Source organism: Haliotis asinina, chromosome 6 (genome assembly GCF_037392515.1).
Source record: "Haliotis asinina isolate JCU_RB_2024 chromosome 6, JCU_Hal_asi_v2, whole genome shotgun sequence".
Lineage (NCBI taxonomy): Eukaryota > Metazoa > Mollusca > Gastropoda > Lepetellida > Haliotidae > Haliotis > Haliotis asinina.
Window position 1 is genome coordinate 37,907,070 of NC_090285.1, and position 27,321 is coordinate 37,934,390.

Here is a 27,321-nt window from a genome sequence, read left to right on the forward strand (position 1 = left end):
GTAAGGATACCTTAATTGTGCACCGTGAAAGTAAGGTGTAGTGTACCTTGGTAGTAAGGTATAAGGGTACCTTGATAGCAAGGTTTAGGGCACATTTGCAGTAACGTGTAAGGATACCTTAACAGTAAGATGTACTGTGAAAGTAAGGTGTAAGGGTGCCTTGATAGTAAGGTGAAGGGTACCATGGCATTTATGTGTGAGGGTACCTCGATAGTAAGGTGTAGAATACGTTGGTATTAAGGTGTAATGGTACCTTAATAGTGAAGTGTTTGGTAACTCTACTGTACGGTGTAAGATACCTTGGTAGACTTGTGTATGGTACCTTGTTACAAAGGTGTAGGATATCTTGGTAGTAAAATATATGCTGCTAATATCCTCTTGGGTACCTTAGTAGGCGTGGCGTTTATGCTCTAGTACAGATGTAAGCTATTTTAATCTTAGAGCATTCTTGTAAATATATGTGCAGTTAATAAAATCAGACACTGTATTCATGTTGACTTCACGCTTTGTTGAGGATCCCGGGTTTTTCCACTCGTTTGGATGATCCTATCGCAAGCCCTGGTTAAACATATCCTTGTTCTCTGTATCTGCATGTTGCTCGACTCACGGACTTGCCTTGTGCCAACACTTCTTTGTGTGTTTCAAATATCTACATACATCATCTAAGCTTTCCAAACTTTTAGTAGGACAGACACTCTCAATAATGGTTAGTCGGAATTGAGCAATGTCCCGCACGGACACACGCGTTGTCTGTCTGTTTCTGATAAACCTCAACAGATGTTGTCATGTTTGTGGATATTACACAGTTTGTCACAAGTCAGTTTTTGCTCATAGAATGAACAATAGCGGATCAGAAAAAAACATCCCGTCATTCCATTTGGTTTACAACTCACAAAACTTACTTAATCATTTTGTAAACTGGCAAGGCTGGATAAACTCGGGTCGGGAAGTGTTTTCAGTTACATCACCAGATTTGGTTAAACCCACTAGCAAGGAGTTTGGTGCTGACAAACCGAGAATAGAAACCAAGGAATAACTGGGATTCGAACCCAGAGGATATATGTTTGCAGTTCGGCTGAGAGTGTCGGTTATACAACACCATTGTCCCAGCTTTAGTCAAGGGTAACAGCAAAATGAATTGTGAATTCTGTCATAGTGACAGAATACAAGTAATCCTTCATTGTAAAGCCGTAAAGCTAACCACACTTGCTACTATACCCATTTTGAATGCTCTTCGCATCCATTGTTATACTGAATGAATACATTTCACACTTAGTGTGCTGAACAATTGCGCCTCAGGTGGGAAAACTGCTTAGAACATCAGTGCTTCTGGGAATTAACAGCTAAAACTCACTCACTCACTCACTCATTCACACACTCAATCACTCAATCATTCACTCAATCACCCAATCACTCACTCAGACGAAGACAGTCCATGTCTTTGAAGTAGCATAACGTTTGTTAATGATTTTTACTTTCAGTCCTTTCTTAATGTGGTTGACAACATCCTGTCTGTTGACACCAGCAAAGAGGACTGGCAGCAAGTTAAGAAAAGAGTAAGTATATAATTTTTATAGGGACAAAATGGGTGATAATGAATGCCAGGACACGCATGCCAATTTGCACAGATGTATATGACGTCACAAACGTGCCTAGTAATACGTGACAAGCTCAGTGACAGAATGTGCAACTGATCTCTGGATATGATGGCTTCAGATCAGTTCCCAGTACGTTTTTATGCTAGGCACATATTGTTGTCAACTAATCTTAGCTTACGTTTGAAAAATAATGGTACCTTAGTAGACATGTGTATGGTACCTTGGTACAAAGGTGTGGGGTACCTCGGTAGACAAGGTGTTCACCCTAAAGGAACGGATGTAGAAACAACCATCTTGTGTATAAATGTATAGTCACCGTTGCTCTGGTTCCCATTGGGAAATATAGTAACTTGTGACAATACAATATTTTAAAAGGTTTATCTGTGTTTTTATGAATAACAGTGTCGCCCGGTCTCTCCAAGAATAGCTTTGTTTGTAGCATGTTTACCCACCCCTAGAAATCTTTTGAGGAAGATTTTCACAGGCAGTTTCAAGATCAGTATGTCTAATGTTATTTAAGCAAATTAACATTGGTTCCAAAACTTTACTGCTGCATAGCCAAAGTTTTACAGGCTTTTGTCCATTTGAATCTTGATGAAACACGATACCCAGGTACTTGTAACAGGTTACAGGTTCAAGATTTATCGTTTTAATGCTCTATTTTTCATGCTTGGAAAGTATACCTCCATTTCTGAAAACAATGATTCTATGATTTGTCTGTGGTTACACTCAGTCCCCATTTCGAGCAACACTCAAATAATACATCTAATTGCCTTTGTAGGCCATCAGTGACCAAAACGAAAATATAACATCACCTGCAAATAGCAACAACATTAAGTCGTCAATACTCAGGTTAACAAATATACCATAATTGCAGGCTTTACAACTTTCGTGCACAAGGACATTAGTAAAGAATATAAACAACTCCATATATTAACTCCATGTACCGAAAAAAGTTGTCTTGAAATTATAGACATTTACAGCTCCTTTTATGGAGGAATATCCATCTTTTACAATAAGATATAACAATTTTCCTTGATGTGTTCATTTTAAATCTATAAATGCACAGTAAAATCCACCTTGCACATAAAGCCTGTAGAGTAAATACATGGTCTACAGAGGAATACTCAGTGCGAAACTGAGCTTGAGATTCAGAAATAATTATTAATTCATAGATATCTGACCCAATTCTTAAACCTTTTACTATCTAACATTTTACTGTTTAATCTTACCACAACAGTTCAAGAACGATATGCCTATGTAGTTGTTTGGGTTATTTCTTTTCCCTGATTTAAGTAACGGGATTACCATACCAGTGTTCAAGCTATTGGGAATTATGCTACTATCCAGAACTATTAAACAATGAGAGTAGAAAAGCTATAAAGATTCAGGTGGTATACCGTCATCACAGGGGGATTTACCAATTACTGTCAAGTAACTCTTATTCTATGATTACGCTTTTCGATATCTCATTAGTGAAGTCTATTGGGAGATTATCACCATATTCACATGTGTGGTTATCGACAAAACTATACACTTCTTCGTCGAAACAGTTATTTTCGGTATTTTACTTTGAGTTAAGTAGATCAGAGTAGTAGGAAAACCATGCATCTGGTGTGATATTACTCATTCCTTTACCGGCGTTTCACAGTCCTCCAGAAAACTTTTTAATCGTATTGTGACGCATCATTTGGAATCTCATGTGCAGGTAGTAGTTGGGCTTTCCTCATCTTGCAAGAGGTATTGGACTTCCTTCAGCTTGCAAGACGTATTGGACTTTCTTCAACTTGCAAAAAGTATTAGACTTTCTTTAACTTGCAAGAATAATTAGACTTGCTTCACCTTGCAAGTAATGTTGGACTTTCTTCAACTTCCAAGACGTATTGGACTTCCTTCAACTTGCAAGACGTAAAACGTTTGCTTTGAACCTGCTTGCAAATAATTTCTCTGCTTTCAGAAAGTTACACTCATTGTCAAACCATGGCGGTTGATTATTACTTATTTCTTTCTTCTTTTTTGTTTGCATTATAGTCCACATTAAAGTGGAAATATCCATTAATTTGGAAACAGCGATCTGGTCGGCGATCTGACTCAGTCCTCCACATTAGGAAATAAACAAGTATTCATGGATGACAATGCCAGGCCATATCGTTCACGTGCAGTGACGGCATATCTTCAGACTGAGGCTATCAAAACATTACCATGGTCGGCTATGGGCCCGGATTTGAATCCTTTAGAACATATCTGGGACTTTCTTGGACGTCGTGTGAGGTTGAGGCAACCTCCTGTACAGAATCTGGAAGCTGCTTTTCATGATGAATTGCAGCGATTGCCACTTGATGGCACTTGATTAACAAATGACCTTTCCTGATTGTTAATTTGTCAGGCAGTTGGCCATTGATGTTGCCTCAACCATACTTTTTCATTGTTTAATTTCAGCAAGAAAACAGTGTTGTCAAATTATCATTTGTCTTTCAAATTAATAAACAGGAATTCACTCAATTTTCCTCTTTTTCATTTGCCAAAAGATTGTACCATTCACTGGCGATGATTTTTCATTGTAAAATAGTACAAAAGTTATATCAAGTTTTCCTTCTGATCATTAGGAAAATATGGGGGTGCTTAATTAAAGTCCAGGTGTATATATTACATTGGTTATGTTTCACTATGTGGTGCTGTAGAGCATAAACATAACTGTTTTGTATCTATACACAGCAAGTCTGATAAAGCAACACAAAAAGCCATGGAATGCCGTTCAAGAGCACAATGCTCGGGCGCGTTGTGACATGTATAATGTCAATGACTGTGAAAGGTTAAAAGTTTGGGGCTGATTTGAACGCACTTTTTGAGGACATTTTGTCTGCCATTTTTGTCTGCCAATTGGAGCTTACGCTTTGTGTATCTTGTGACGAAACAGTCAGTATTGTATACTGGAAGCCATTAAAGACACTGAAAACCATTAAAAACGCAATTGGTATTTGGTGTCCTGGAACTTACAAAACTTCTATTGAAGATTTTTTTCCTGGGATAGAGAGGATGTTGGGATAAAAGCCTGATTATCTTGCCCATTTCGAGCCTCTGAGCATTCCTCTTTTATGAACTTTTATGCTCAAAAATGAACCTTTGTCATTTATCGTAAACACAATCAGATTCATGACACACGTTGTGCACGTGCATTATCTGCACCCAGTTTTTTTAAAAGCACAAGAAATTGTGAAACTGAATCACTTTGAGAAAATGTCACGCTTGACACAAGACGCAAAGAATCGGGTTCTCGCTATGGTTAGCGGTGCTGCTTCAAATGTGATGATTGTCAGGCACTGTAATGTGCTTCCAACCACCAGGACCACATCATCCGAGTCTCACACTTGCGAAATCAGTTCAAAATAGTTGATGATACTGCAAAGAGGACAACTGGGATAAGACACCGTCATGTCTGTGCCTAAAGGTTGTGAAGATGCAGGTTTAGTGTACTCTTAACAGATGGACATTGACGGATTTATCGACGTCTAGAGGAAAGACTTGCGCCAAGGTGTGGTTTTAAACATACTCATTTTGGAAGGGCTAGTGCCATGACCAAAGACAAGTGCTGAATTGACACCAGCCCTTCAACATCCCTGGCACACCATTCCACAGCTGTTTCTGTGAAATCTGTGTCTCCCAATGCCCTTGGAGACTGTCTTGTTGTTGATGGTGGACACACATGATATTGGCTGCAAGTGACCCCTCCTTTGTTTGAAATTGTTGCATCACTGACGTTGTTGTTGAAAGGATATTTTCTGACTAGGTTATCCACAGATTTGTATTTAAAACATATCTACCAGTTACATCTAGATACGTTGTCATTTGTGTGAGTAAAGAGTGTATGAATATCAAATTGTCAGTAAAAATGTAATTATAAGAACATGTGACTATCGCCATGTTAGGTGTCATCCTTTTGAGCCAGACTTAACGAAATGCACACATTGTATTGTAAGTAATTGGGTTTGGACAGAGAATCTAGTTATCAACAGCTAGTTGCCTCTTACCACAAGCATGGGTATTAGAATGGGGGTTTTGAGCCACACCCAATATAAGCCATATAATTATCAATAATGCGAATCTAGACCCCCTTTATCACAAACACCGAAAACAACAGACACTCTCCATCTGCTTCACATAAGGTGACTTTGTTCACATAAAGATGGCTTTAGGGGTTTTCCCCCACCTTGACCTCAGCAAAACAGTTTAATGTGTATCATCTATTATGCCGTTGGTTTTCGTAATAAATGCTTGTTGGGCTTGTTGTATCCCTTGTGTTATATATATATTTTTTTCGTCTTTGCTTATAGAAGATGTTTTATGAACCTTCGATTGAATCTCCTTTTCCATTTGGTTGTATTTCTCTAGTTTGCCTAAGATCAAACGAAACTCTTCTTCTGAGATTTTGTTGTCATTGAGTGCAGTGGAAACATGATCTTCTATCGTGTTTAACTTTGATACAACAAGAATTCCAAATTCATTGTGTTTCTTCTCTTTATGATTCAATTTGCGGGGTACAAATTTAAACATTGACCCAACTGTTCCTGTCACTACAGCTGCTAATTCAAGTCCTAACACCACTGGTGCGGCTACGACTGTTGTCAACAGCCCAACTCCTACTGCTCCTAATCCCATGCTAGTTGCAATTAGGATGGTATCAGCACCATCTATGTAGTTTAAAGCTCTATTGTATTTATGTAGTGATGCCTGGATATCACGCTCTTGTTCCAGGTGGCCAACAGCAACACATCTGTTTTCAAATAAAAATCATGACAGATTCTTACAACCCAGTTTTTCCCATACGTTTTTAGCGTGTTCGTAATCATCTTGCGAGAAAGACGAGTCTGACACCTTGCTATAGAATCGGTCAATGGGAGGTAACTGTCTCTCATTAAACTTAGACCAGTCATCCATATATTCGTACGGGTATATACCCTTACGTAGCAGCAAAGCTCTAGTTTTCTCTTCTGTGTAATGATTAGTTATAGCCTAATCGTCTGGGTTATTAGCCTTTTAGCAAACTGTCTAGAGATGACAACAGAAACTGAACACTATCTATGAATCTCAGCCTATTGAGCAAGAAGGATATATATCTCTCCATATTGTTTGGGATACAGGTTATGTTGCTTTCTACCTTTGAAATAGCTAACATAATCAAGTGTGCATCATATCCACATGGATTGTGAAACACCACTAGGATATGAATAAGTTTAGGATTTATTCTTAACTTCAAACTACACTCATTGTGAGCCGCACCTCTGTATTTACCAGTAATGTGACAGTGGTCTCTAACAGAATCACCATTCAGAGGTTTACAGCATACATAACAATGCATGCTTTTGTTGTGGGTTTTCGGATCTGTTTGCATCATATGCATTGGTGTTTTGTTGCACAATGTTTTCTTAATCTCATCCTCTTTTTGTTGTAAATCCTTCTAGAAATTTCCCAGCCGCGTCTGTGTCCCTATAGATAATGAAAGGGTTAGTTTGGCCATCACAACAAACGACCACATACCCAAACCCACATTCGTCATGCTGTTGAACTTTTTGTGTGAAACTTGTATCAGTGGATTGAGCTACTGCATCAATTGGTTTAATGATAGCTTTGAACTCAGCATAGATAGTGTATGGTATTGGCATCTGATTTTTGTGGTTGATAAATTTCTACATATTGTTGTTTTCTCTTGGCCTCTCGATCAGTATGGCTGTCTCCCCTACACCTCGGCAATCATCCCAGTGTGAATCGAGCAGATCGGCCCTAGAAAATCCATGATGGCGCCTTTCACAAAAGTGTTTTTTCCCCTTTATGTTTTGATTGATTGTACACTAAACGACTGAAATGTGTTGTCGGTATGTAGTGACATTGTTCACCTTCTTGTATTAGAAATATATAAGTCATTTTTCTACCCTCCTTATACAATAAAGGAAATGGTCAGTCATTTGGCAAAAAGACTAATCGTTTCAGTAATTTGGCCAAATGACTTACAAATTAGAGTTCTAGTTAGACTGATTGCCTGAACAGTTTCAGTCTTTCCATCAAACACAAGGTATTGGTTTTCAATGATGTCAAACAAAGAGGTCATAAAGGAAAACATATGCTACACACTTAAACTTTGTAGACATCAAAAAACGTATGGACAATGGGGAGATTAACACATACTGACATTAAGGTTTCATCATAACTGATTTAATTTGTTTGGTGTTATTTGACATTTACTGGTTTCATTTTACACACTGTGAATCGTCTGAAGATTCAGTCATGGTTGATTCAATCACTGAAACGATCACACAGGAGCTGTATGAGAAGTACGAGGAGCTAAAGAAGGTTATTGTTGATTCAATCACTGAAACGATCACACAGGAGCTGTATGAGAAGTACGAGGAGCTAAAGAAGGAGTTCATCCCCAAACAAAAATAGTATGCCACAACTGAAGAGATCAAACAAACTCGCCAAAATGACATCAAAGAAGACGCAACAACATTATTTTGTGTTTCTCCTGTGAATCTGAAAGGAGTTTAGTCACTTGGTTTAATGACTTGACGAACATTTCAATCTTTTGACCAAATGAGTGACCTTTTTAGTCATTTGATGAAATAACTGACTGTAAGAGGGAGTTCCGCTTTGGATCCTTTCCATATTAGTGGATGTGTTCTGTAGGATTAAGATAAGGGCTGTAGTAACATGTAGTAACAATAACCTTTGTCTTCGTTGTAGTCCAGTGACATTCATTTGAATTCAGAAGGATACCCCCGATGCAGTATTGGTAAACGCATGTAATGCACGCATATATTTTCATTTGTTTTTGGACATATTCTGCAAATTAGAATCTAATCATATACAGGTCTTATAATAATGGAGCATGCAATTTGCTCTTTCTTGAAGAATGCAACAAAGGCGTCGTCTTTGATGAGAGCTGTGACGTCCATTGGTTTGGCGGCTGCAGCATCACAGACGGTGAACAAACCTCTGACTATCAACAGTTCAACCATGGGTATGCACTTTCTTGATGAATTCGATTTCGTTTCATCACTGCAGCAGTATTGAAATCCAAACTCTAAGAATAACTGAGATGACTTTATGTGAACCAAGATTTATGTTATGTTCTGTTGAATGGATGTTCAGAATTTCTTTTGAACACAATACCCTTGCGCTATATAAATACACATGACCATATTGTCAGACCGTTCTCATACGTACCTTTAATTCTCGGTTTTGCTGAAACTATTTGTGTGTCTTATTGAATACTTGAATGTTTACCATTGTATTACCACTGATAAGTAGAACCAGTTGCATTGGAACTCTCGTTGTCTCGATGTATGTTTTCGTAAATGCCTAATGCAAGTTCTAGTTTCCCAGATTAGTAACCTAGACTAGTATTGATGAGACTCAAACCATCAAAAGTACTAGAATCAGTACTGCAAAAATAATATGACATGTATAACATTTGACCACAATCTAAATGGCATTATGCATTCAGTGTAAACGTTTTTCATTTCTTTGTTTTAATTTCTTTTAAGTGGTGGAAGTTGCAAAAGTTATGAAAGAAGATATCACCTTTCCTACAGAAAACCTTGAAGATGTGAGGAGTTCTTTAAGACTTTCTAAGGAAAACTATGATGCTGAAGGTAAGTACATATTTTCTGAATTTGCCAAAGTTCGAGGACATCTTCCAGGGAAGCTCCAGACACTACTTAAAGATGTTTGTCAGACACCATTTTGTCTTAAGTTGTCGGAATTCTGTCCCTGTTTATTTTTCTACCTGAAATTAACGAATAAGTTTCCTACATCAACTGTCCGCGCGCACTCTGTAAATGCTGTCTGTAGTGTGAAGAACAATAGTACCCACATTCTCGTTCACACTCAGAAACTCCACAGGTTAGCTTGACCCTTCTTCACTGATATGTACCGAGAAGTTGTTTCAGAATCAAACATTTTGGTCTACATTATACACAGAATAAAGACTACTGCAATTGATGTTCCATTCACAATATATAGTATATAAGTTACACTGTCAGTGAGAAACGTTTTCTTATTTCTAAAGTTTTACTCTCGCTTGCCGGCGAGTTGCATCAAAACGTATCACAGGGGTCTTGGTATTAAAGAATAACTGATTATTATTTATTTATTATGAAGCTGTACCACTGAGGTACAACACAGAAAGATGTCTTCGTTTCCATGCCATGTTGTACAATATATCCAATATAATTTGATGTGTGATTAAATTGTTTAAGCCTACAACCCCCCCCCCCAAAAAAAAACAAAACAAAACAAAAAACAAAAAAAACAAAACCAAAAACAAAACCAAAAAAACCCCCCCAAAAAACAAAACCAAACCAAAAAAACCAAAAAACAAAACAAACAAACCAACAAAAACAAAAGAACCCCCCCAAAACCCCCCTCCAAAAATCCCCCCCAAAAACAAAAACAACAACATACATTAACAACAACAAACATCAATTCCCCCAAACAAACAAACAAACAAACAAACAAACAAAACAAAAAAAAGACAAAAGAAACAAAAAGAAAAAAGGAGAAAAAAACAAAAAGAAAAAACAAAACAGCCTCCAAGAAAACAAAAAAACAAAACAAAACAAACAAAGCAAAGCAAAAAAACCCAAACAAAAAAACAAAAACAAAAACAAAAACAAAAACAAAAAACCCCACAAACCTACCCCCCCCAAAAAAAAAAAACAAACCAAACAAACAAAAAAACAAAACAAAACAAAACAAAAAAAAAAAAACAAACCAAAAAACCAACCGTGCCTCATGCCAAAAAGCATATTGGTTAATCTATTATTTTAGAGGGCACAGTTCGGTTTGTACACATTTCTAAAAGTATGAACATTTAAAAAATTAAAGTTAGAACTGGAATTAAATAACTGAAGCCTATATATCAGGGCACCAGATAGTGACTTTGTCAGTACTTTGCTTCCCTGTACAGGCCTGGCTTCTCTGAAGGATTTTATCTCTGGCAAAACGGAAACATATTTACCAGGAGAAGGATTATATACATTTCATTACCATGGCTACAAGGCCAAAGGGATACTAAAGATACAAGTGACACCAAACGCAGATATGTCTTAGTCGAAGTGGCGTAGTAGATACTTCGAGTAAAGCAATGTTCGACATAATCGGAGAAATTACCGAAAAGTGAATGTAAATGGATGAAGCTTTTACTTTAATTTCGCTCATTATTACTAGTCTACAAACGACTTGTCGATTAAATATCACTTCAAAATTACACTTACAACATATAGCAGTTTATGTATGTACATCAAAATCGTATGGATATTATTACGATCATGTTCATGAGTTCATGCTATTTTTACAATACATAAAGGAAGAAATTTTGAAAATGTCCTAACACAACTTATATTCGCACCCATGGAAACACTCACTTTTAATGGTGGGTAATTAAGATCATTCTTCGAATTTTTTTAACCTATGTTAACAGAAGAAATACGCAATGGGCAATGATTTACTGTTGTATCAATTTCTGAACATGGTCATGATGCAGCAGCATTCACGGGAACGGTAATTATACAGAAGAAAAAGCAGCATTTAATGTTTCATGTGAAATGCACGTCTTAAGTAGCTTAACATTGAAACTTCACGCAATTCCGGTCATTGAAGAAGACTTTATGCAGTATAAAGGTCACAGACGCAAGTACAATATGAACTCATACATACATAAAAGGTACTTAAAATCGCCACATGAACATTATGTATAACAATATTCACAATATTAAAGCTTCTTTGATGAAGACTGCATAAGGAGATATAGATTTAGGGTAGGCATTTTGAAGAATTATTAGACAACCATAATTTACATATTCAGTATCTACCATATATACATATATATTACTCGCAACCTATTATACATTTGCCATTTTAGCGTAAAATGCAAATTATCTTCTGAGATATACTCGTAAAAAAGTAGGGTTTTATATTTACTATTAAAAAATATTTAGGAGATTCATCGAAGTCAATCAATGTTGACATGATAATATTGAACATTTTGAGAGTACATTGCCATTTGCACGTCATTACAACCATAGCTGTTGGGTATGTGGTCGCTTTTGAAAGTGTATGGTATTTAATTTGCATGTCTACGATTTTCATTTTAAACAAACTACTAGTAATAAACACTAACAAATGTTTGATGCATGATGAGTGTCGAAATTAATGTTCTAAACGATTTCTCGACCTTCTTGAAAAAACGTCAAAATCAAGAATGGGACCCCATGCACGTGTATGGGGCGTGGTGCACGTGCATATCATGCGTTGTGTTTATAGGCGATAGTAGAAGGATTTGGTGGTGAGTTAATAAGATGTCTGTACTTGAAACGTGTCTCAACGTTTACACTTCCTATTCAAATTGAAATTTCAGGTTCCCCTACTTTTTTGAAGAGTATAATTTTTTACAAAATTGACAAAAATTTTAGGTATACCTTCTTTTTTACCAGCATTCTTCAAGTTTTTTTTACTTCACCTAGCTTTAACAGTAACACATATCTTGTTCAATCTTTATTGTACAATTTGGCCTGTAAAATGTATTGATTTCGTAGCTGTGATGTCATTTTTTGTTTATTTTCAGAAAACGTCACTTACGTTGCAGTCTATTACCGAACCATGGCCGACTTTCTAAAAAGAAATAACTCCGGGTAACTTAGATTTTCAGTTTACTCAGAAACACTGCATAACGTTTCCACTTTCCTCAACGGTTAAGTTGGATCATTATCTTCACATCGAACTGTTTTACAATGAAAAATGAGATGATAGAGGCCTAGGCTTGATATCCGGGGTGAAACTATGGTTTTCACAGACTACTGATGTAATGTGAGATGACAGAGAGCGAGGTGGATATCAAGGGTGAAACTCTTATCATCAGAGGCTGCTATCAGAAGATTTCAGAAAACAATTGTCAAAATCTAGTGACTTATACACCACAACTCCGGTAGTAAAACATCTGGGAACATTAATCATTATGAACAATATTTACTGCATTATGTTGCAATGCATTACACAACCATCTAAAAAATCATCACTCCAAAACATATCTTTCATTCACAGTGGAGGTGACAATACAACAGAGGAAGAAATACGATCTCAGATTCTATCACTTGCTGTCCACGTTGACGGTAAACGACTTACACAGCTTGACACTGATGTAACGATTAATTTCTACCATGGTCAGGTGAGCTAATGTGTTTCAAATTTTATAACTGCTGTATACATAATAATGTGGATCGTCTGCTTTATTCTGATTGAAGCATAGTCTCTGCTAGGTAGAGCGATTTATGCCACTACCTCGGGAAATGCTTACGTGTTCGACAGCTTAACCCGATCCTGTAATATCGATTACTGAATTGATATCGATCGTGTCTTAATAATTAATGGCGCAGTGGGGTAGCCTGGTTGTTACAGCGTCCACTCGTCACACAGAGGATCAGGGTGCGATTCCCCATGGGTATAATGTGTGAAGATCATTTCTGGTATCCCCCGATATTGCTGGGATATCGATAAAACGACGTAAAAGCATATGCACTCACTCTCTTAATGGCCGAACTAATTGTTCCTCCTGGAGTGTAACTCCCAGCATGGTTAGAATAGAAGATCATTTCGGCGGTGCCTCGACATCATAGTCAAGAACCATAAGGTTTACTCCAAGGAAAAAATATAACGTTTACTCATGACGTCAAAATCGATGTCCCGTTGTGGTACAAGGCGGTTCCTTACGTTGTCTAATAGCTTGAACATCGGGTTTTGGTGCCAAGGTTGATAGTAATTTATTGTCATGTTTTTGGTAAGTCAGTATTCATGTGTGAAGACGTCTTCTTTAATACTATTTTCAGGTAGACAATGCAGAACTAGAATGCGGATATTGGAACTTTAAAAAAGGGTAAAACATTCCTTTGTTCTTTAAAAGTCACCAGTCTCTTCCACATATTTGCAAATTCACTGAAGAATTGTCCCCGCACCTTAGTCAAATGCTGGATTGATTGTGCCAGGTATTTCGTTATAGATGTAAATATATCCTAACAATAAAGTCTAGTCACCCCTGAGACATAATTCCAAAACTATAATTTGAAATTATTGTTAAAGATATATACAAAAATAATATGATACACAAGTGTTTTTGAGTATTTTAACATTTTATCTTTACATGTGGTTTTTTTTCGGTATTAATGAATAACACCTTTAACCATGCCAAGGGTCATATGGTTGAAAATGTTTTCCTTGAAACAATTAACATCTAACATTAAACCAGAGACAGATTGCATGTTACCAATCGTTTCAAGAATGAGTAATGTTAGATGGAGGCAAATCAAACTTCAGTTTTCAGTTACATACAAGCAAACAAGCAAACAAGCAAACCAACCAACAAACAAAAAGACAACCAAAACAAAACTCGTTTGGCTTTTATTGTGCCTTTCAATTTCACGAGTGACGGGTGGCATTCTCTGTTCATGTGTCCATTTTTTTAAGAAGGTACGGATATGAAAGCTGGCATAACACCCTCCTGTTAAAATATTGTATTCACTTCTACTCAAACGTAAGTTTGGTCTGTTTGTGACATGTAAAGATCATTGTGTAAAATCACAACACACACAAAATGTAGAACATATTGCAATGTGTAGAAGCAATCATTTTTTGAGATAATGTACTTCTGACTTATGAGCATGTCTGGGACTTGTACAGGTTTCACTAAATACCGACACAGTACGCCTTTTTAGGCGTGTCTTCACATGGCTTCCGATTCTAAGTGATAAAGTCTTGAAGTCAAAATACTGCGAGAGTTCATATTTAGACTGTAGCCATGTGGAGCGGAAGTTGACAGGGCGTTGGTTTGATAGTAGCACAGTGATGTTTTCCATGTATACGTTTATCATACAGTCGATCAGCATGCATTTGTCAGACACAATAGTAGAATCAACATCATTGAACAGTGTGATTGTTACATGGAAACACACCATCTAATCACTGACAGGTAACCAGATGTTTTCAAAAGGTTATTCTAGTTTTATGAATATTCCCAGACTATACTATGTATTTTGTAGTACATAATTACTTTCGATTTAAAAATGATTTTCAAAATTGGCTCGTAGGTGGAAAAGTTCGGTTATGTTTACTTTTAAATATATGTGAAGTGTAAAAGTAACAAGACGTTATATAGGTTAGTCGTTGTCAGAGAAACGGCACAGCTTTGAGCAAACGTTAACCTGTAATTGAAGCTATCGCGTATGTGGTCAATACCAGAGAATATAAATGATTCCTGTTCGTTGTGTTATCTTTTGCGATATATCATGGTGGTTTGTGAAAGGTCGAATCTAGACCAGCCAGTCAAATGTTTGACATCACAGGCATCGATCTGCACAACTGGGATATATGTCACCCAAGTCAGACAGCGTGAACACCCAATCACTCTTACGACAAGCATGGGTTGCCGAAGACCAGTTCTAAGTTAGATCTGCACGGACATGATTATAATCATCCGTAATTGAGAACACTCTTCCCGGAGAGCGGGATGCGAGCGTTTCAAATCGATTTATGGCTGGTACTTGCTATTACCGAGCCTGACACTCTGCATTACTGGGATAGAAAGAGGACTGGTCTTCTCAGAGTTTACTGTTTTTGATTTAGGCATCAATGTTTAACCGCCATATGGTAGCTGTAAGAAACCGAGAATAGTTCTGAATGGGACACAAACACATACACTCGCATGGCAAGCTGTTTATTGTTTTGTAAGATGTCGTACATGAACTTTACTTATGATTATGTAATACATGCTGGTAATGCTTTCATTGCTATCTTAACAGTCAAAAAGGTATACTTGTATGACGACATGTTTTCTTGATATCTCAGATACATTTAAGATATCGGCAGTTCTACTTTGGACAGGATAAAATCATTGAAACCCTCTCAGTCAGTCTCTGATATCTTCAAGACACTATAGATATCTTAAATACAATGCAGCTATATCTGACTAAAACAGTTGCAGAAATTTTAGAAGTCTTAAATACAATCCATCTATATCTGACTTAAACAGTTGAAGACATTATAGATACCTTAAACGCAATACAGGTATATCTGACTACAACAATTAAAGGCTGTGTAAATGTCTTCCTATTCGCGACCGTTTTAGAAGTGCAATAGGCTTGATTGCCATGTTTAACCCTTCTGAGAATCGGGACAGCCATGAACCAAGCAAACAAACAGATCCCCCAATGCACACATGTAGATGTAGTGATGTTTTGTGTTTCAGTTCCTGGCAGACTGATGGGTGCAAGAGACGTCACATAAACAGTTCTTTCTCTAGATGTGATTGTGCTCACTTGACCAACTTCGCTATTCTGATGAGTCCAACGCGTGTCGTGGTAAAACGATCACTCTTACTGATAAGTCACTGGCGTTAGTTATCAAAATAATAAATCACGACTTCAATATGTATATACTGTAAATTTCCCCTCAGTTCACATTGACATAGTGGCTAGAGCTTTCGAATCAATCGCGAAATGGCGTTCGAATCCCAGTAATGGGAATTCTCATAAGAACAGAGATGACAAAATTCATATGATGTTCACTACCATATGTATCTACTCTGAAAACATTGTAGACTTCGACTCTCAAAGAGTTGAACTAAGTATAGTTTGACACATCAAAGAGGGGTGTAACATTAAAAGAAGACCATCATAAAGACATTATAAACATGATTATTTGTCATTCCCAGTCTAAAAGAAACTTACGACTCCTGAAGATCATCTCCATAGTAGGCTGTTCCTTGTCTATCCTGGGCTGCTTGGTGACAGTACTGACACACGTGTGTTTGTGGAGGTAGGGGAGCAGCGATTCCAGTATGTATTAGGGGGCAAAAGCAAGTATATGCTTGTTTGGGGTTACTATTTCTTTTAACAAAATAATAATAATACAATCAAGGAGATAAACATCTTTCAAGTCCGCAACCCAATCAGTCTTCCTGCGTTAATGAAACCAACCACACTGGAGATAGGACTTCCCCCAGGGGAAGGCACAGAACCAGGCCAAGAATATCTTGGTCAAAACATCTCAGAACCACACTACTTGAGTGTGCAACAGCAACAAGATCGCCTGATAATTCTGAAAAGCCATTGCACCGTGTGTGCATGCAGTGTGTGGAACAGAACAGCAGTCCAACCGACTCCTTCGCCTGGATGAAGTCTGCTGGTCTCAAATGTGAAACTGAGGGCTTCCTTTTTGCTGTTCAGGACCAGTCACTTCCCACTCGCAATCGCCAGAATATGATTCTTAACCAAAATGTTAACATGAAATGTCGACTGTGCAATGAATTCACAGAGATTGTCCAACACCTTGTCAGTGGATGCCCTTGGCACAACCAGCATATTTTAAAAGACATGAGGGCATGGCTGGCTGCTTTTACTATCATCTCCGCTATGCCTGTGGCTTTGACCCCGAGGTACATCAATGGTACGACCCTGAACATGTCCAGGGCGTCCTGGAAAATGATACTTTCAATAGACCAATATACAGCCTGAGACGAATTCAACCAACAAACCTGATCTTGTCCTTTTTGATGAAACCAATAAAATTATTTATATCATTGAATTTTTTCAGGAAAAGCATGATAAATATGCGGACCTCGCCTTCGAAATGTCTTACATGCATCCCGAGTTCACTGTCGTCAGGCTCCCCATTGTCCTCGGTGCCCTTAGTTTGGTACTTCATGATCTCTTAGCGCAGATCAGGAGACTACCCGGGTTCTCCACCGGGAGCACATCCCTTCTGACAATATGGGTAATGCAGAAGGCTGCAGTGCTGGGGAGCCTCCATATTCTCCGAAAGGTTCTTGGTGGGTTCGACTAGGCAGTGATTCCGGGGAGAAGTCCCATTCGCTGTCTGGGCTGTGTGTAGAGGGGGTGAGGGCCCTGAGGTAATGATGAACCTTACCGGCCTGACTGTGCCAGGATCATCCAAACCCTCTCTGCTGCATTTCTATCTCAAATTGTAAAACATAACAATAATGGTACAATGAAGACTGTAGCTCGAATTGGCTTTTGTCCTGAAATAGCAATTGTATTGATTTTCAAGCACCAATAATAATAAAAATATTAAACGATGCTTAAGTGTTCATTGAGAAAGTACAGGTAATCTCTTTGACACAACATGCTACCAGCTTGATTACCCCATCCCCTGAATAACTTCATTTTTCAGAAGTGTTCGCTCTACAAAGTCCGTCATCTTGGTGAACCTTTGTATGGCCTTGACCTTGGCATATATCGTTTTCCTGGCTGGCGTGGAGAGAACGGAAAATAAGGTAACGTACGCGTATGAATTGCGGCCATACCGGTATTGATATAGTATGCCGTCTTTGTCACGGAAGAGACATAATCTATATTGACACTTACGTGTACGTGCCATAATCCAAACAATAATAAATCATCTTTATTAAAATCATAATTTTAAATTTGGTTATTTTCAGTAGGTTTTCGTAGATTTTATCATGAAATGCCGTCTTGTCTATCTTTCCAGGCCGTGTGCACTGCAGTGGCGGCCATTTTGCATTACTTGTTCTTGGCCATCTTTTGTCTGATGTTTGCCCAGGGGATCGACATAGCCAGACAGGCAATAACTGTGTCTAGGGAGGCTTCAAGACTGGAGGTTGTTCTCGCTCTAGCCTGGGGTAATAAAGCCTTGATTACCGAGTGTATTATTAAATGTTTGTTGTATCATGATAAAACACGCAGACCCACTCGTTACAAAGGATTCATTACGGGAGTAACGTCGTGATTTGAATCAGATTTCAGTTACCACGCTAAGGAGAATCTTCCAATGAACTTCTCACACTCATGTGCAGATAATTTGTGTGGGAAGGCATTCCAGAGTGTGATGGGTGAACGCCATGGTTTTATGATTGTTGCCTTTCGCGTTTAATTAGGTCGGGAAGTTGGCACATAAAATAAAGTGTAGTTACAATGGTGTTTTCACAAAATATTGACATTTCTAAGTGTTTCAGAGTTAATATTGCTTTCGCTGTCAAATATTTGACATCATTTGTGTTATCGAAATATTATTTTCCGTTAAAACTATTACATGACATGCATTATTGTATACGTCATTAAAAATACTAAGAGAACGATGCTAGAACCTTCTGTACTAGTTAGCAGGATGGATCGAGACGACAGCTACAGAATTGGTGTAATGGTGTTTTTAAAGCAGAAAACATCAGTGAAAAAAGAATATCGAGCAGGTCATATATAATGGCTTTGGGGAATACAGCCCATATTTAGACATTGTGACAATAGTTTCTTAGGGTGATAGACTCAACTTCATGACACAAATGGAAACGCGTGACTAGAGCACACTTTTGAGGACACTTTATCTGTTGTCCACTGGTCCACTAGTTGATGTATCCTCGATGTTTGTTTATGTTCTCTGAACCCGAGTTTCAATGGTCATTTAGAAAAATGTGAGGTCCAGCAAGTCTATGATCCTGACCACCCAGTCCCGACAGTCGCCTCTTACAATCACGGTTTGCTCAAGACCACTTATAACCCAGATATTTACTGGTACCTTCCGATTTGACTTTACCGTGTGCCTGACGAACCATCCAGTAAAGTAACCTTTATAGTGTTCTCTTATGGGAAGCATTTTCAACCATTTCTAACCATGATCGTCACGGGTCACGACAGGTCAGGATCATCTCAGCCTTTCCGGACACGTAGTACTGACCTCCCTGACTTGGCTGAAACGTGCATCATTCAGTCCACAAACACGTCTTGTAACTACTAATGAACGATCCAGTAAAGTAGCCTTTATAGTGTTCTCTTATGAGAGGCATTTTTAACCATTTCTAACCTTGATCTTCACGGGTCACGACAGGTCAGAATCACCTCAGCCTTTCCGTACACAGAGTACTGACTTCCCTGACTTGGCTGAAACGTGCTTCAGTCAGTACACAAACCCGTATTTTAATTAACTTTTACTAATTGTATTGCCTCTCATTCCAACAGGTGTGCCAGCAGTTATAGTCGGTATTACCCTGGGGGTGACTAAGCTGGAGGGATACGGAAACGACCAGTTGTAAGTAGGACTAGTTAACTTCAGTGACACTCTTTGGATTAGGTCAAGCCTTCGCCTGAACTGATCCATAGCCATGTGGAATGAATAAAATGTATAAAAATTGTGATACATGTTGTCAGTGTTAAACATGTGGTTGTGTTGTTTCAGCTGCTGGTTGACTGTGGAGGATGGAGTTCTGTACGCCCTTGCTGGACCGGCCCTGTTCATCATACTTGTAATATCATCTACATGGGAAAGATATAAAAAAAACAAATTAATATTGTGCAAATGTTGTTACATGTCATAGAGTTGTGGACATACAGAGTTGAAAGATTCCTGCTGTTTACCTCGCATGACTGAATCATTTAAACCGATAGTGTTCAAGAATTCGAATCGGATTGCAACATGGCCTTCACAGCAGCCATATTGAATTCATGTACACGCACGCGCGCGCACACACACACACATCTTTCAGAAAGGAATGGAATATGGAACTTGTGTAGTTAATAGTGAGGTTCAACCTATTTGTTTAGGGATTTTAGTTTTTCAATAGTATAGATTTTCTCCTTAGTTGTCTGACAATCGCAATTACCGACAAATGACTTTTATTAATTTTTACGAGCTGACAGTGCTCCAAAATTATCTCAATTATGTATTTTGTTGAGAAATTAAATACTCATTTTCCCATTTTTAGATATGAAATGCACACCTGTGAATGAATAAGCTCATATGATTGCACAAGAAAAGTAGTTACATTTTCCAGAAGTGATAGTAAATGGCAGTAGTAGTCCCCACAGGCAGAGAGGCTACAGAGAGGTAACAGTTACCGTTCACAGTGCTCGTTGTGATGAAGCTTTTTCGACCACTAACTCCTGTTCACTAACTGTCCGAACACTGTCCCTTCACACAGGCTAACACCGTGCTGATCATCGCCATCATGCGGGTGCTGTTCTCCACCAAAATGATGATCAAAAAAGGAAATAGAGAGAAGTTCATGTAAGTGAATGTGCTACATGATATCACAATACATTCATTTAATCACAGGCATGTCCCAATTTAACAATCATTAGGCACAGTCCGGCGAGTTAAAGTTACCACAGGTCCGAGGGAACATAAACAAACCTAGACGGTACATCAACCCATGCTCCCTTCGTGACCAGTGAACGAATGTACAGGATATACCAGTATAGAATCAAAAAAGGGGTACAAAGAATTGAGGAACCAAACAAGTACCTTTGAACTAACAACACATCAATTTTCAGATCAGTCCACCCGTCCAGGGATACATGTCACTGTAGAATGTTATGTTTTAATGAAAACAGATTACTGTATCAGTAAAGGACAGTACAGTTTAAGTTTTTGTATTTCAGGAACATTGCAACAAGTACAACAGTACTGTTGTGACTGATGGCAAACGTACCATTGCTCACTTTCATATACACATGAACACATCTCGTCAAGTCTCGTGCTTTTCTTTCAGGATCAGTTTTCGGAGTCTCTGTGTTCTGATGCCTGTTCTCGGAGTCACGTGGGTGTTCGGTATTCTGGCGTTCAACGAAGACACAGTCGTCTTTCAATATCTCTTTGCTATCTTCAATTCGTTGCAGGTAACGACATTTATGTCAGGCTTATGAAAATATGTGAAAAATGTTATTCATTTCCGACATGCATATTTGGAAAAGAAGCCCCTGTAGATATCTAAATTTGATCACTACTTGATAAATTAGAGACCAGGGCATTTGTTTTACACATTTTAGAAACAGGAAATGCCTATCACAACATCGGAAATACATGAAATTTGAATCAATTAGATCGAAATATACTTCCCAAAGCGAAGATCATGCAAACTTTGTGCTGGATCCATTGCTTTGGTGTGTTTGTTCGTGTTTTACGATACACTCACTAGTTTCAAATTATACTCTTCAAAAAAGGGATCGTCATTTTTTAAATTTATGATTAAAAATATTCAGGAGATTTATCGGAGTCAATCAATGTTGATATGATATTATTGAATGGTTTGAGAGTGCATCACCATTTGCACTTCCTTACAACCTTAGCTATTTGGAACGTAGTCCCCTTTGAAAGTTGATTGGTGTATGGCATGCAATTTGCATGTGTACGATTTTCATTTTAAAACAAGTCACTAGAAGCAAACACTAACAAATGTGTGATGCAAGATGAGTGTCAAAATTAATGTTCTAAGTGATTTCTTGACCTTCTTGAAAAAACGTCAAAATCAAGAATGGGACCCCTAGCACGTGTATGGGGCTTCTGCATTGTGCACGTGCATATCATGCGTTGTGTTTAGGGTGGTAGTGGAGGGAAATGGTGATGCGTTCATAAGATGTCTGTCCTTGAAACGTTTGTTAACGTTTACACTTCCTATCCAAATTGAAAGTTCATTATCCCGTACTTTTTTAAAGAGTATATATGACGTCAGTTTGCAACAGAAAGTCCAGCGGTATCCCGAACATCCATCTACGTAATTGAGATACGATGTCATGCATCAACCAAGTCATCAAGTATGACCACCTCATCCCGTGGGTCAAATGAATATGAATACAAACTGTGATTAATTTAGTTCCACACATTTGCCTTCGTCAAATTTTACATATTAAAATAGATAATGATCTGTTTGTCAAATATATATTAGTTATTTTTCATAATCTGTAGCAATGTTGAATGTCTCAGTACGATTCAGTCGAACCTCTTGTGTTTCAGGGTTTCCTGATTTTTGTGATGCACTGCATTTTAAACAGTAAGGTGGGTCACTTCAATATGAATTATGGGTTACGGGGTAGCCAGGTGGTTAAAGCGTTTACTCACCTACACATTTCGTGAGGCTCATTCCTGGTGTCTCCTGAACGTTTGCTAAAAGCGATGGAAACCTCACTGACTCAACATGGATTAAACTATGCCAGAAGTCACTGTGAAGAGTTGCCCCTCTTAGTGCAGCATGGACCCCAAATCGCCGTGTAGAATACTGGCACTAAAGTTACCGGGATCTGTGGAATCGAATCATTCAAATCATGTCCCTTGAAAATTTCTTGCGGCTTTGAAAACTTTGATATGTATTTCTCATTCTTCAGTCGCTCTCACTAAATCTAGGCAAATGGTTTCTACTAATGTAAAAGTTGTGAATTGTAATAAATTTCCACGTATAAAGTTGTAAGTTTCATGTTCCAGATTCTTGCTGGATTGAGAACGGCTACGCAGCGCTACATATCCCAGATGTATGAATCCTCTGAGGTGGGCACAATGGTTTGACTGTACAGTAACGTGTAATGGAGTATTTTAGTGGTAAAGCTTTAAACACGTTTACTCGCATCATGGCATAGCATGTTGCTCTCCACCTCTACGTATCAATTCCAAGCCAAGTGGTTAAAGTGCTGCCTTGTTATTAGGGATACACTGATACATCGATACATTTCTAAGACGATGCAGTTATCAATCCATATGCATTAAAAAATATATCGATATTTAGTTCTGAAGGTGTCGGTTTAAATATGCACAATCTCTGGGAATCAAAAATGTCGATTTTTCATGGACAGTTATAAAATATGAAATGTTCACAATGAAACTATATATACGCAATAATGTTGCAAAAATAGGTATCGTGATACATATCGAATCGTGATATAGATATCGTGATACGTATCGATTCGTCAAACGTATGTATCATGATATCCCTATTTGGCTCATTAAGGACCCCGATTGGAGTTCCCGTGGGTTCAGAATGTAAATCCCATTATTGGTTTGCTCCCCTATGATATTGCGGAAATATTGTGTAATGTGCTGTAACACCGTGTCAACTCTCTCCAAAGCCATTCCATATCAGAGATATTTTTTTCTTACAATCTTTCTTTGTCAGCTAAATATGGTTCCTTGTGACAGTGATCATGTGAGTGGAGTGGAGTGGAGTGGAGTGGAGTGGGGTGGGGTGGGGTGGAGAGGAGAGGAGAGGAGAGGAGCGTTGATGGTTTGATATTCTGGACGTGTCATACGTTATAATATGGTACTTGTTGTTGCCTAGCCAGTCGCTCGCCATTCATTTGTGAAATAAAAGTCGGTTAGGCTCGAATCCTGTATTAGGTGTAGATTCATGTTGATTCATGTTGATTCATGTTGAACCACTGAATGCGCAAGTGGCCAGCATAATGAAACAGGAATTTTAGTAAAAGAAGCCACACACGCTAATAATCCAAAAGAATGTCTAAACCCCTTTTCCCTCACCTTTCAGAGCAAGGACAGAAGTAAAGAAACAAGGCTCGATAAAACGTCAGGTGAGATTGTGTGTAAGGTAAATTTTGACCTGTTCCACCTTACTGTTCAGTTTACTGTTAAGAATGCATTGGATCACGGCAAGTAGGAAAACGTGGAAAATCATTTTCATTGTACAATGTGTCGGATTTTGCAGAACTGATATATATTGCAGTCTCTCTCTCTCTCTCTCTCTCCCTCTCTCTCTCTCTCTCTCTCTCTCTCTCTCTCACACACACACACACACACACACACACACACACTGGTTGTCCAAACCCCGGCACCTAGTCATGGATTGTATGGGAGTCAAACCTCTGATCAAAGACATCCATCCCGCCTAAGGGAAGTTACTGAGATCGTAATGTTTTTGAGAGTGGGCGTCGACCTATAAGTTGATAATGCAGGCATCAATAGGTGTCAGAGATCATGTCCATCAGTATTGTCAGCTCTGTTGCAGACTTCACGAGCAGCCATGGAAACCTCATTGAGGGCACATCAACGACGGGTGTGGAACTGACAGCACAGAACACTACTACCAGTCCGACGAGTACCGGAATCGAGATGAGTGACCCCAGTCAGGTACTAACTGATATTATGAGAGATGTGTAGCCTACACACTGTTGGATAACAGATGTTTAGGTGTCCTTATTTTGGATTAGATGATATGTAATGTAATCACCCTTACATATACAATGTACATGTAATCACTCTTACGTTAATATTCCAGGAATGTCCCCGGATTTGTGAAGAAAATGTGAAGGAACCTTCCGAACAAGGCCCGACGAAAATTCAGCTGGGGCAAACTGTTGATATCATGATTGATATCAGTACCAACACTATCAAGATTTAAACGATTTCCTGTGTGTCATCTTTGATAAATAGGATTCGATGTGATCCTAGGTGCATTGTTTGTTTGTAGACTGTGACATTTCCTTCATGCTTCGTGAAATGTTCACATGAAACATTTTGTATTATGGTTTAAACCTTGGTGTTCAGGAGATTTTAGAATGTTAAATTTCGAGAATCAAGCATTGTGGAGGTCTTAAATTATTATAGACAGTTGTTTCCACGGTTTATCTATACTTGACATAGACAACTTTCTAAAGGGCACTTTCAGTTATGATTTGATATAGAAGTCACCATTATATTCAGTTAATGTAAACAAAAGATGTCTTTGTTTGACAGGGGCTAACTATAATGTGTCCTTTTTCAACCAGCACTTAATGGGTACCTGATGGGATTTTGATGTGCATGCATCACTGTATCTAGCACTGAGCAGATATTTTCCTGATCAGAATATTTTGAAGATCAGAATAAATACAGCGGAAATGAAATCTGATCAATGGACTAGTGTAATTATGTGCTTTTAACAGATCTGAAGTCATTATAATTGCAAAAATATTAACAACGATCAAAAATGTTATTTTTAAAGGTCAGCGGGTCATAGTTTATATTAAATCACCGATACAAGACATGCTTTTGATTTCTGGTTTAAAAAAAAGACCCAAAGAAACGAGACCGAAAATACTCAATGTGGCTCCCTGCTTGAGCAATAGTAATTATTGTCCTAGCATTGAGACACAGGCAAACTGTAGCGCAGCATAGAGTATATGACCAGTCTTCGTATATGCGAGTGAAACGAGCAAAGGTTGGCAACGCACTTCCTTCGCTTCGGATCGAAAAGTATTTTTATGGCAAAATGAAATATCGTCATCATCAAAGGTACACTCCCATTTCCTCACATGGTTGTGCTCTTAGACTCCCAACCCCATATTTCATAATTACTCACGTGAAATAAGTTTAATTCAACATTTTCCGCGCCACTCAGTATTCAGATTTTTCTTCGCCTCCGTTACCGCTGCCAGTGAAGGAACAAAAATAAGCAGGACTGGAAAAAAAAAGAAATGTCATATTGCCTAATTATATAATTATAATAAAATGTTAAGCGCCGCCTAGTATATTTTCCAACATGGGTTGTCTGATAGGAAATCTATCAGTACTTTTCAGATTAAAAAGCAAAACCATTATTGAAAGTGTCCTTTACTAGAAACAGGATGTATGCGCTTTTGGAAAACAGGCATTTTGTGTTACTCAAGTAGTTTAATAATGTTGTATAAGAGGTAACATCATTTATTTAACAATATTTCCTTTAATTGTACATGCAGATGATTATGGTATCCCGAAAATAAGTAACTAGACGAACTGTCTCTGAATATGGATTGGTCTTCCCATTTATTTTAGCCAATCATTTCCACAGCATCACATCTTAATGTAGTTTTCAAATAGGCTGGTGCTTAACTATTTATTTTGGTTATATCATGAACCTGTTCCAGTTTATTTGTCTTAACTGTCGTCGTTAGTGTTAGAATTTTCGTAGCTTCTATTCTATAATAAAAAACGCTTCTGGCTGTAGTGGGTGAATGAAGCAGGGGAGGTAACTCTGTAGATATTCCATATGGAATGATACCCTTCCTTCACTGCTTTGAACCGGAAGCTGGCAGGGATAGTGCAGGCAAAGAACGATATGATATACCATGAGTGGTGTTTAAAATGTTGAATACACGAGTAAAAATTAAATATGGGTTGGAAATCTGAGAGCACAGCCAAGTGAGGAAATGGGAGTGTATCTTTGATGGTGGAGATATTTTATTTTGACATGTAAAATATTTTTCTGACCGATGCGAGAAGTGCACATTCGTAACTACTGGTCTCTTTCCGTGACCTACAAGAAGACTTATGCGCCATTATTGCCAAGAATCGTGGCAAACCAGTTAAATCGCGCGCAGTAAAACGCATATCAAAACATGAAAATAAAGAAACTGTTGAACTTTGAAACTTCGCTAAATTATACCAAGCACAAGTTAAACATACTCTTTGAGCTAAAGGATGAACAACTTTCACCATTGAAACATATTTGCACAGGGGGCGACCGGATTGCTGTTTTGACCACGGGATGTAGGGTATTCATAGAGCCATGTTTGGAAATTCAGAGTTATCTTTCCTTGATAATGGTACTAGACTGTTTTCATCTCCATGCCCGTTTGCGCTTCGACAGGACCCAGTCGTAAACATGGCCACGAGACGAGACGCCAACCGGCTTACCGGAATGACACGAGTAAAATTCGCTCTCATGTAAAAAGACATATTCTCTCCGCTGCGCAACTCCATTTGCACTACAGTTTAACTGTGGTTGAGCCATCGCCATGCGCACACGCACGCACACACTTACACACAGCATTTCTACGTGATGCATAATTTTCATTTCGTATAGTTTTCCACTGTTCACATGTGTTGTATGGTTCGGCTCGATTTCACCGATGACGTAAACCAGAGCTAGCGATACCGTAACTTCCATATGTCAGTTTATTTTGTCATGCACTTCACT

General features: G+C 38.2%; 1 protein-coding gene across 2 annotated transcripts in view; it reads left to right on the top strand.

Moving 5' to 3' along the window:
• The window catches only part of LOC137287596 (adhesion G protein-coupled receptor L4-like), a 46,232-nt gene extending 20,391 nt beyond the window's left edge, over window positions 1–25,841 (top strand). For both annotated transcript variants that reach the window (XM_067819968.1, XM_067819969.1), the window contains 19 exons: window positions 1,482–1,556; window positions 8,502–8,610; window positions 9,137–9,244; window positions 12,217–12,283; window positions 12,693–12,816; window positions 13,475–13,521; window positions 15,886–15,997; window positions 16,351–16,454; window positions 17,829–17,931; window positions 18,147–18,297; window positions 19,628–19,697; window positions 19,845–19,911; window positions 20,587–20,672; window positions 21,157–21,283; window positions 22,398–22,439; window positions 22,863–22,925; window positions 23,917–23,959; window positions 24,394–24,515; window positions 24,664–25,841. In XM_067819968.1, coding sequence (XP_067676069.1) covers window positions 1,482–1,556; window positions 8,502–8,610; window positions 9,137–9,244; window positions 12,217–12,283; window positions 12,693–12,816; window positions 13,475–13,521; window positions 15,886–15,997; window positions 16,351–16,454; window positions 17,829–17,931; window positions 18,147–18,297; window positions 19,628–19,697; window positions 19,845–19,911; window positions 20,587–20,672; window positions 21,157–21,283; window positions 22,398–22,439; window positions 22,863–22,925; window positions 23,917–23,959; window positions 24,394–24,515; window positions 24,664–24,786 — 1,743 coding nt within the window. In that variant the 3' untranslated portion in view covers window positions 24,787–25,841. The remainder of the gene's footprint in view (window positions 1–1,481; window positions 1,557–8,501; window positions 8,611–9,136; window positions 9,245–12,216; window positions 12,284–12,692; window positions 12,817–13,474; window positions 13,522–15,885; window positions 15,998–16,350; window positions 16,455–17,828; window positions 17,932–18,146; window positions 18,298–19,627; window positions 19,698–19,844; window positions 19,912–20,586; window positions 20,673–21,156; window positions 21,284–22,397; window positions 22,440–22,862; window positions 22,926–23,916; window positions 23,960–24,393; window positions 24,516–24,663) is intronic.
• Window positions 25,842–27,321: the final 1,480 nt, after the last annotated feature.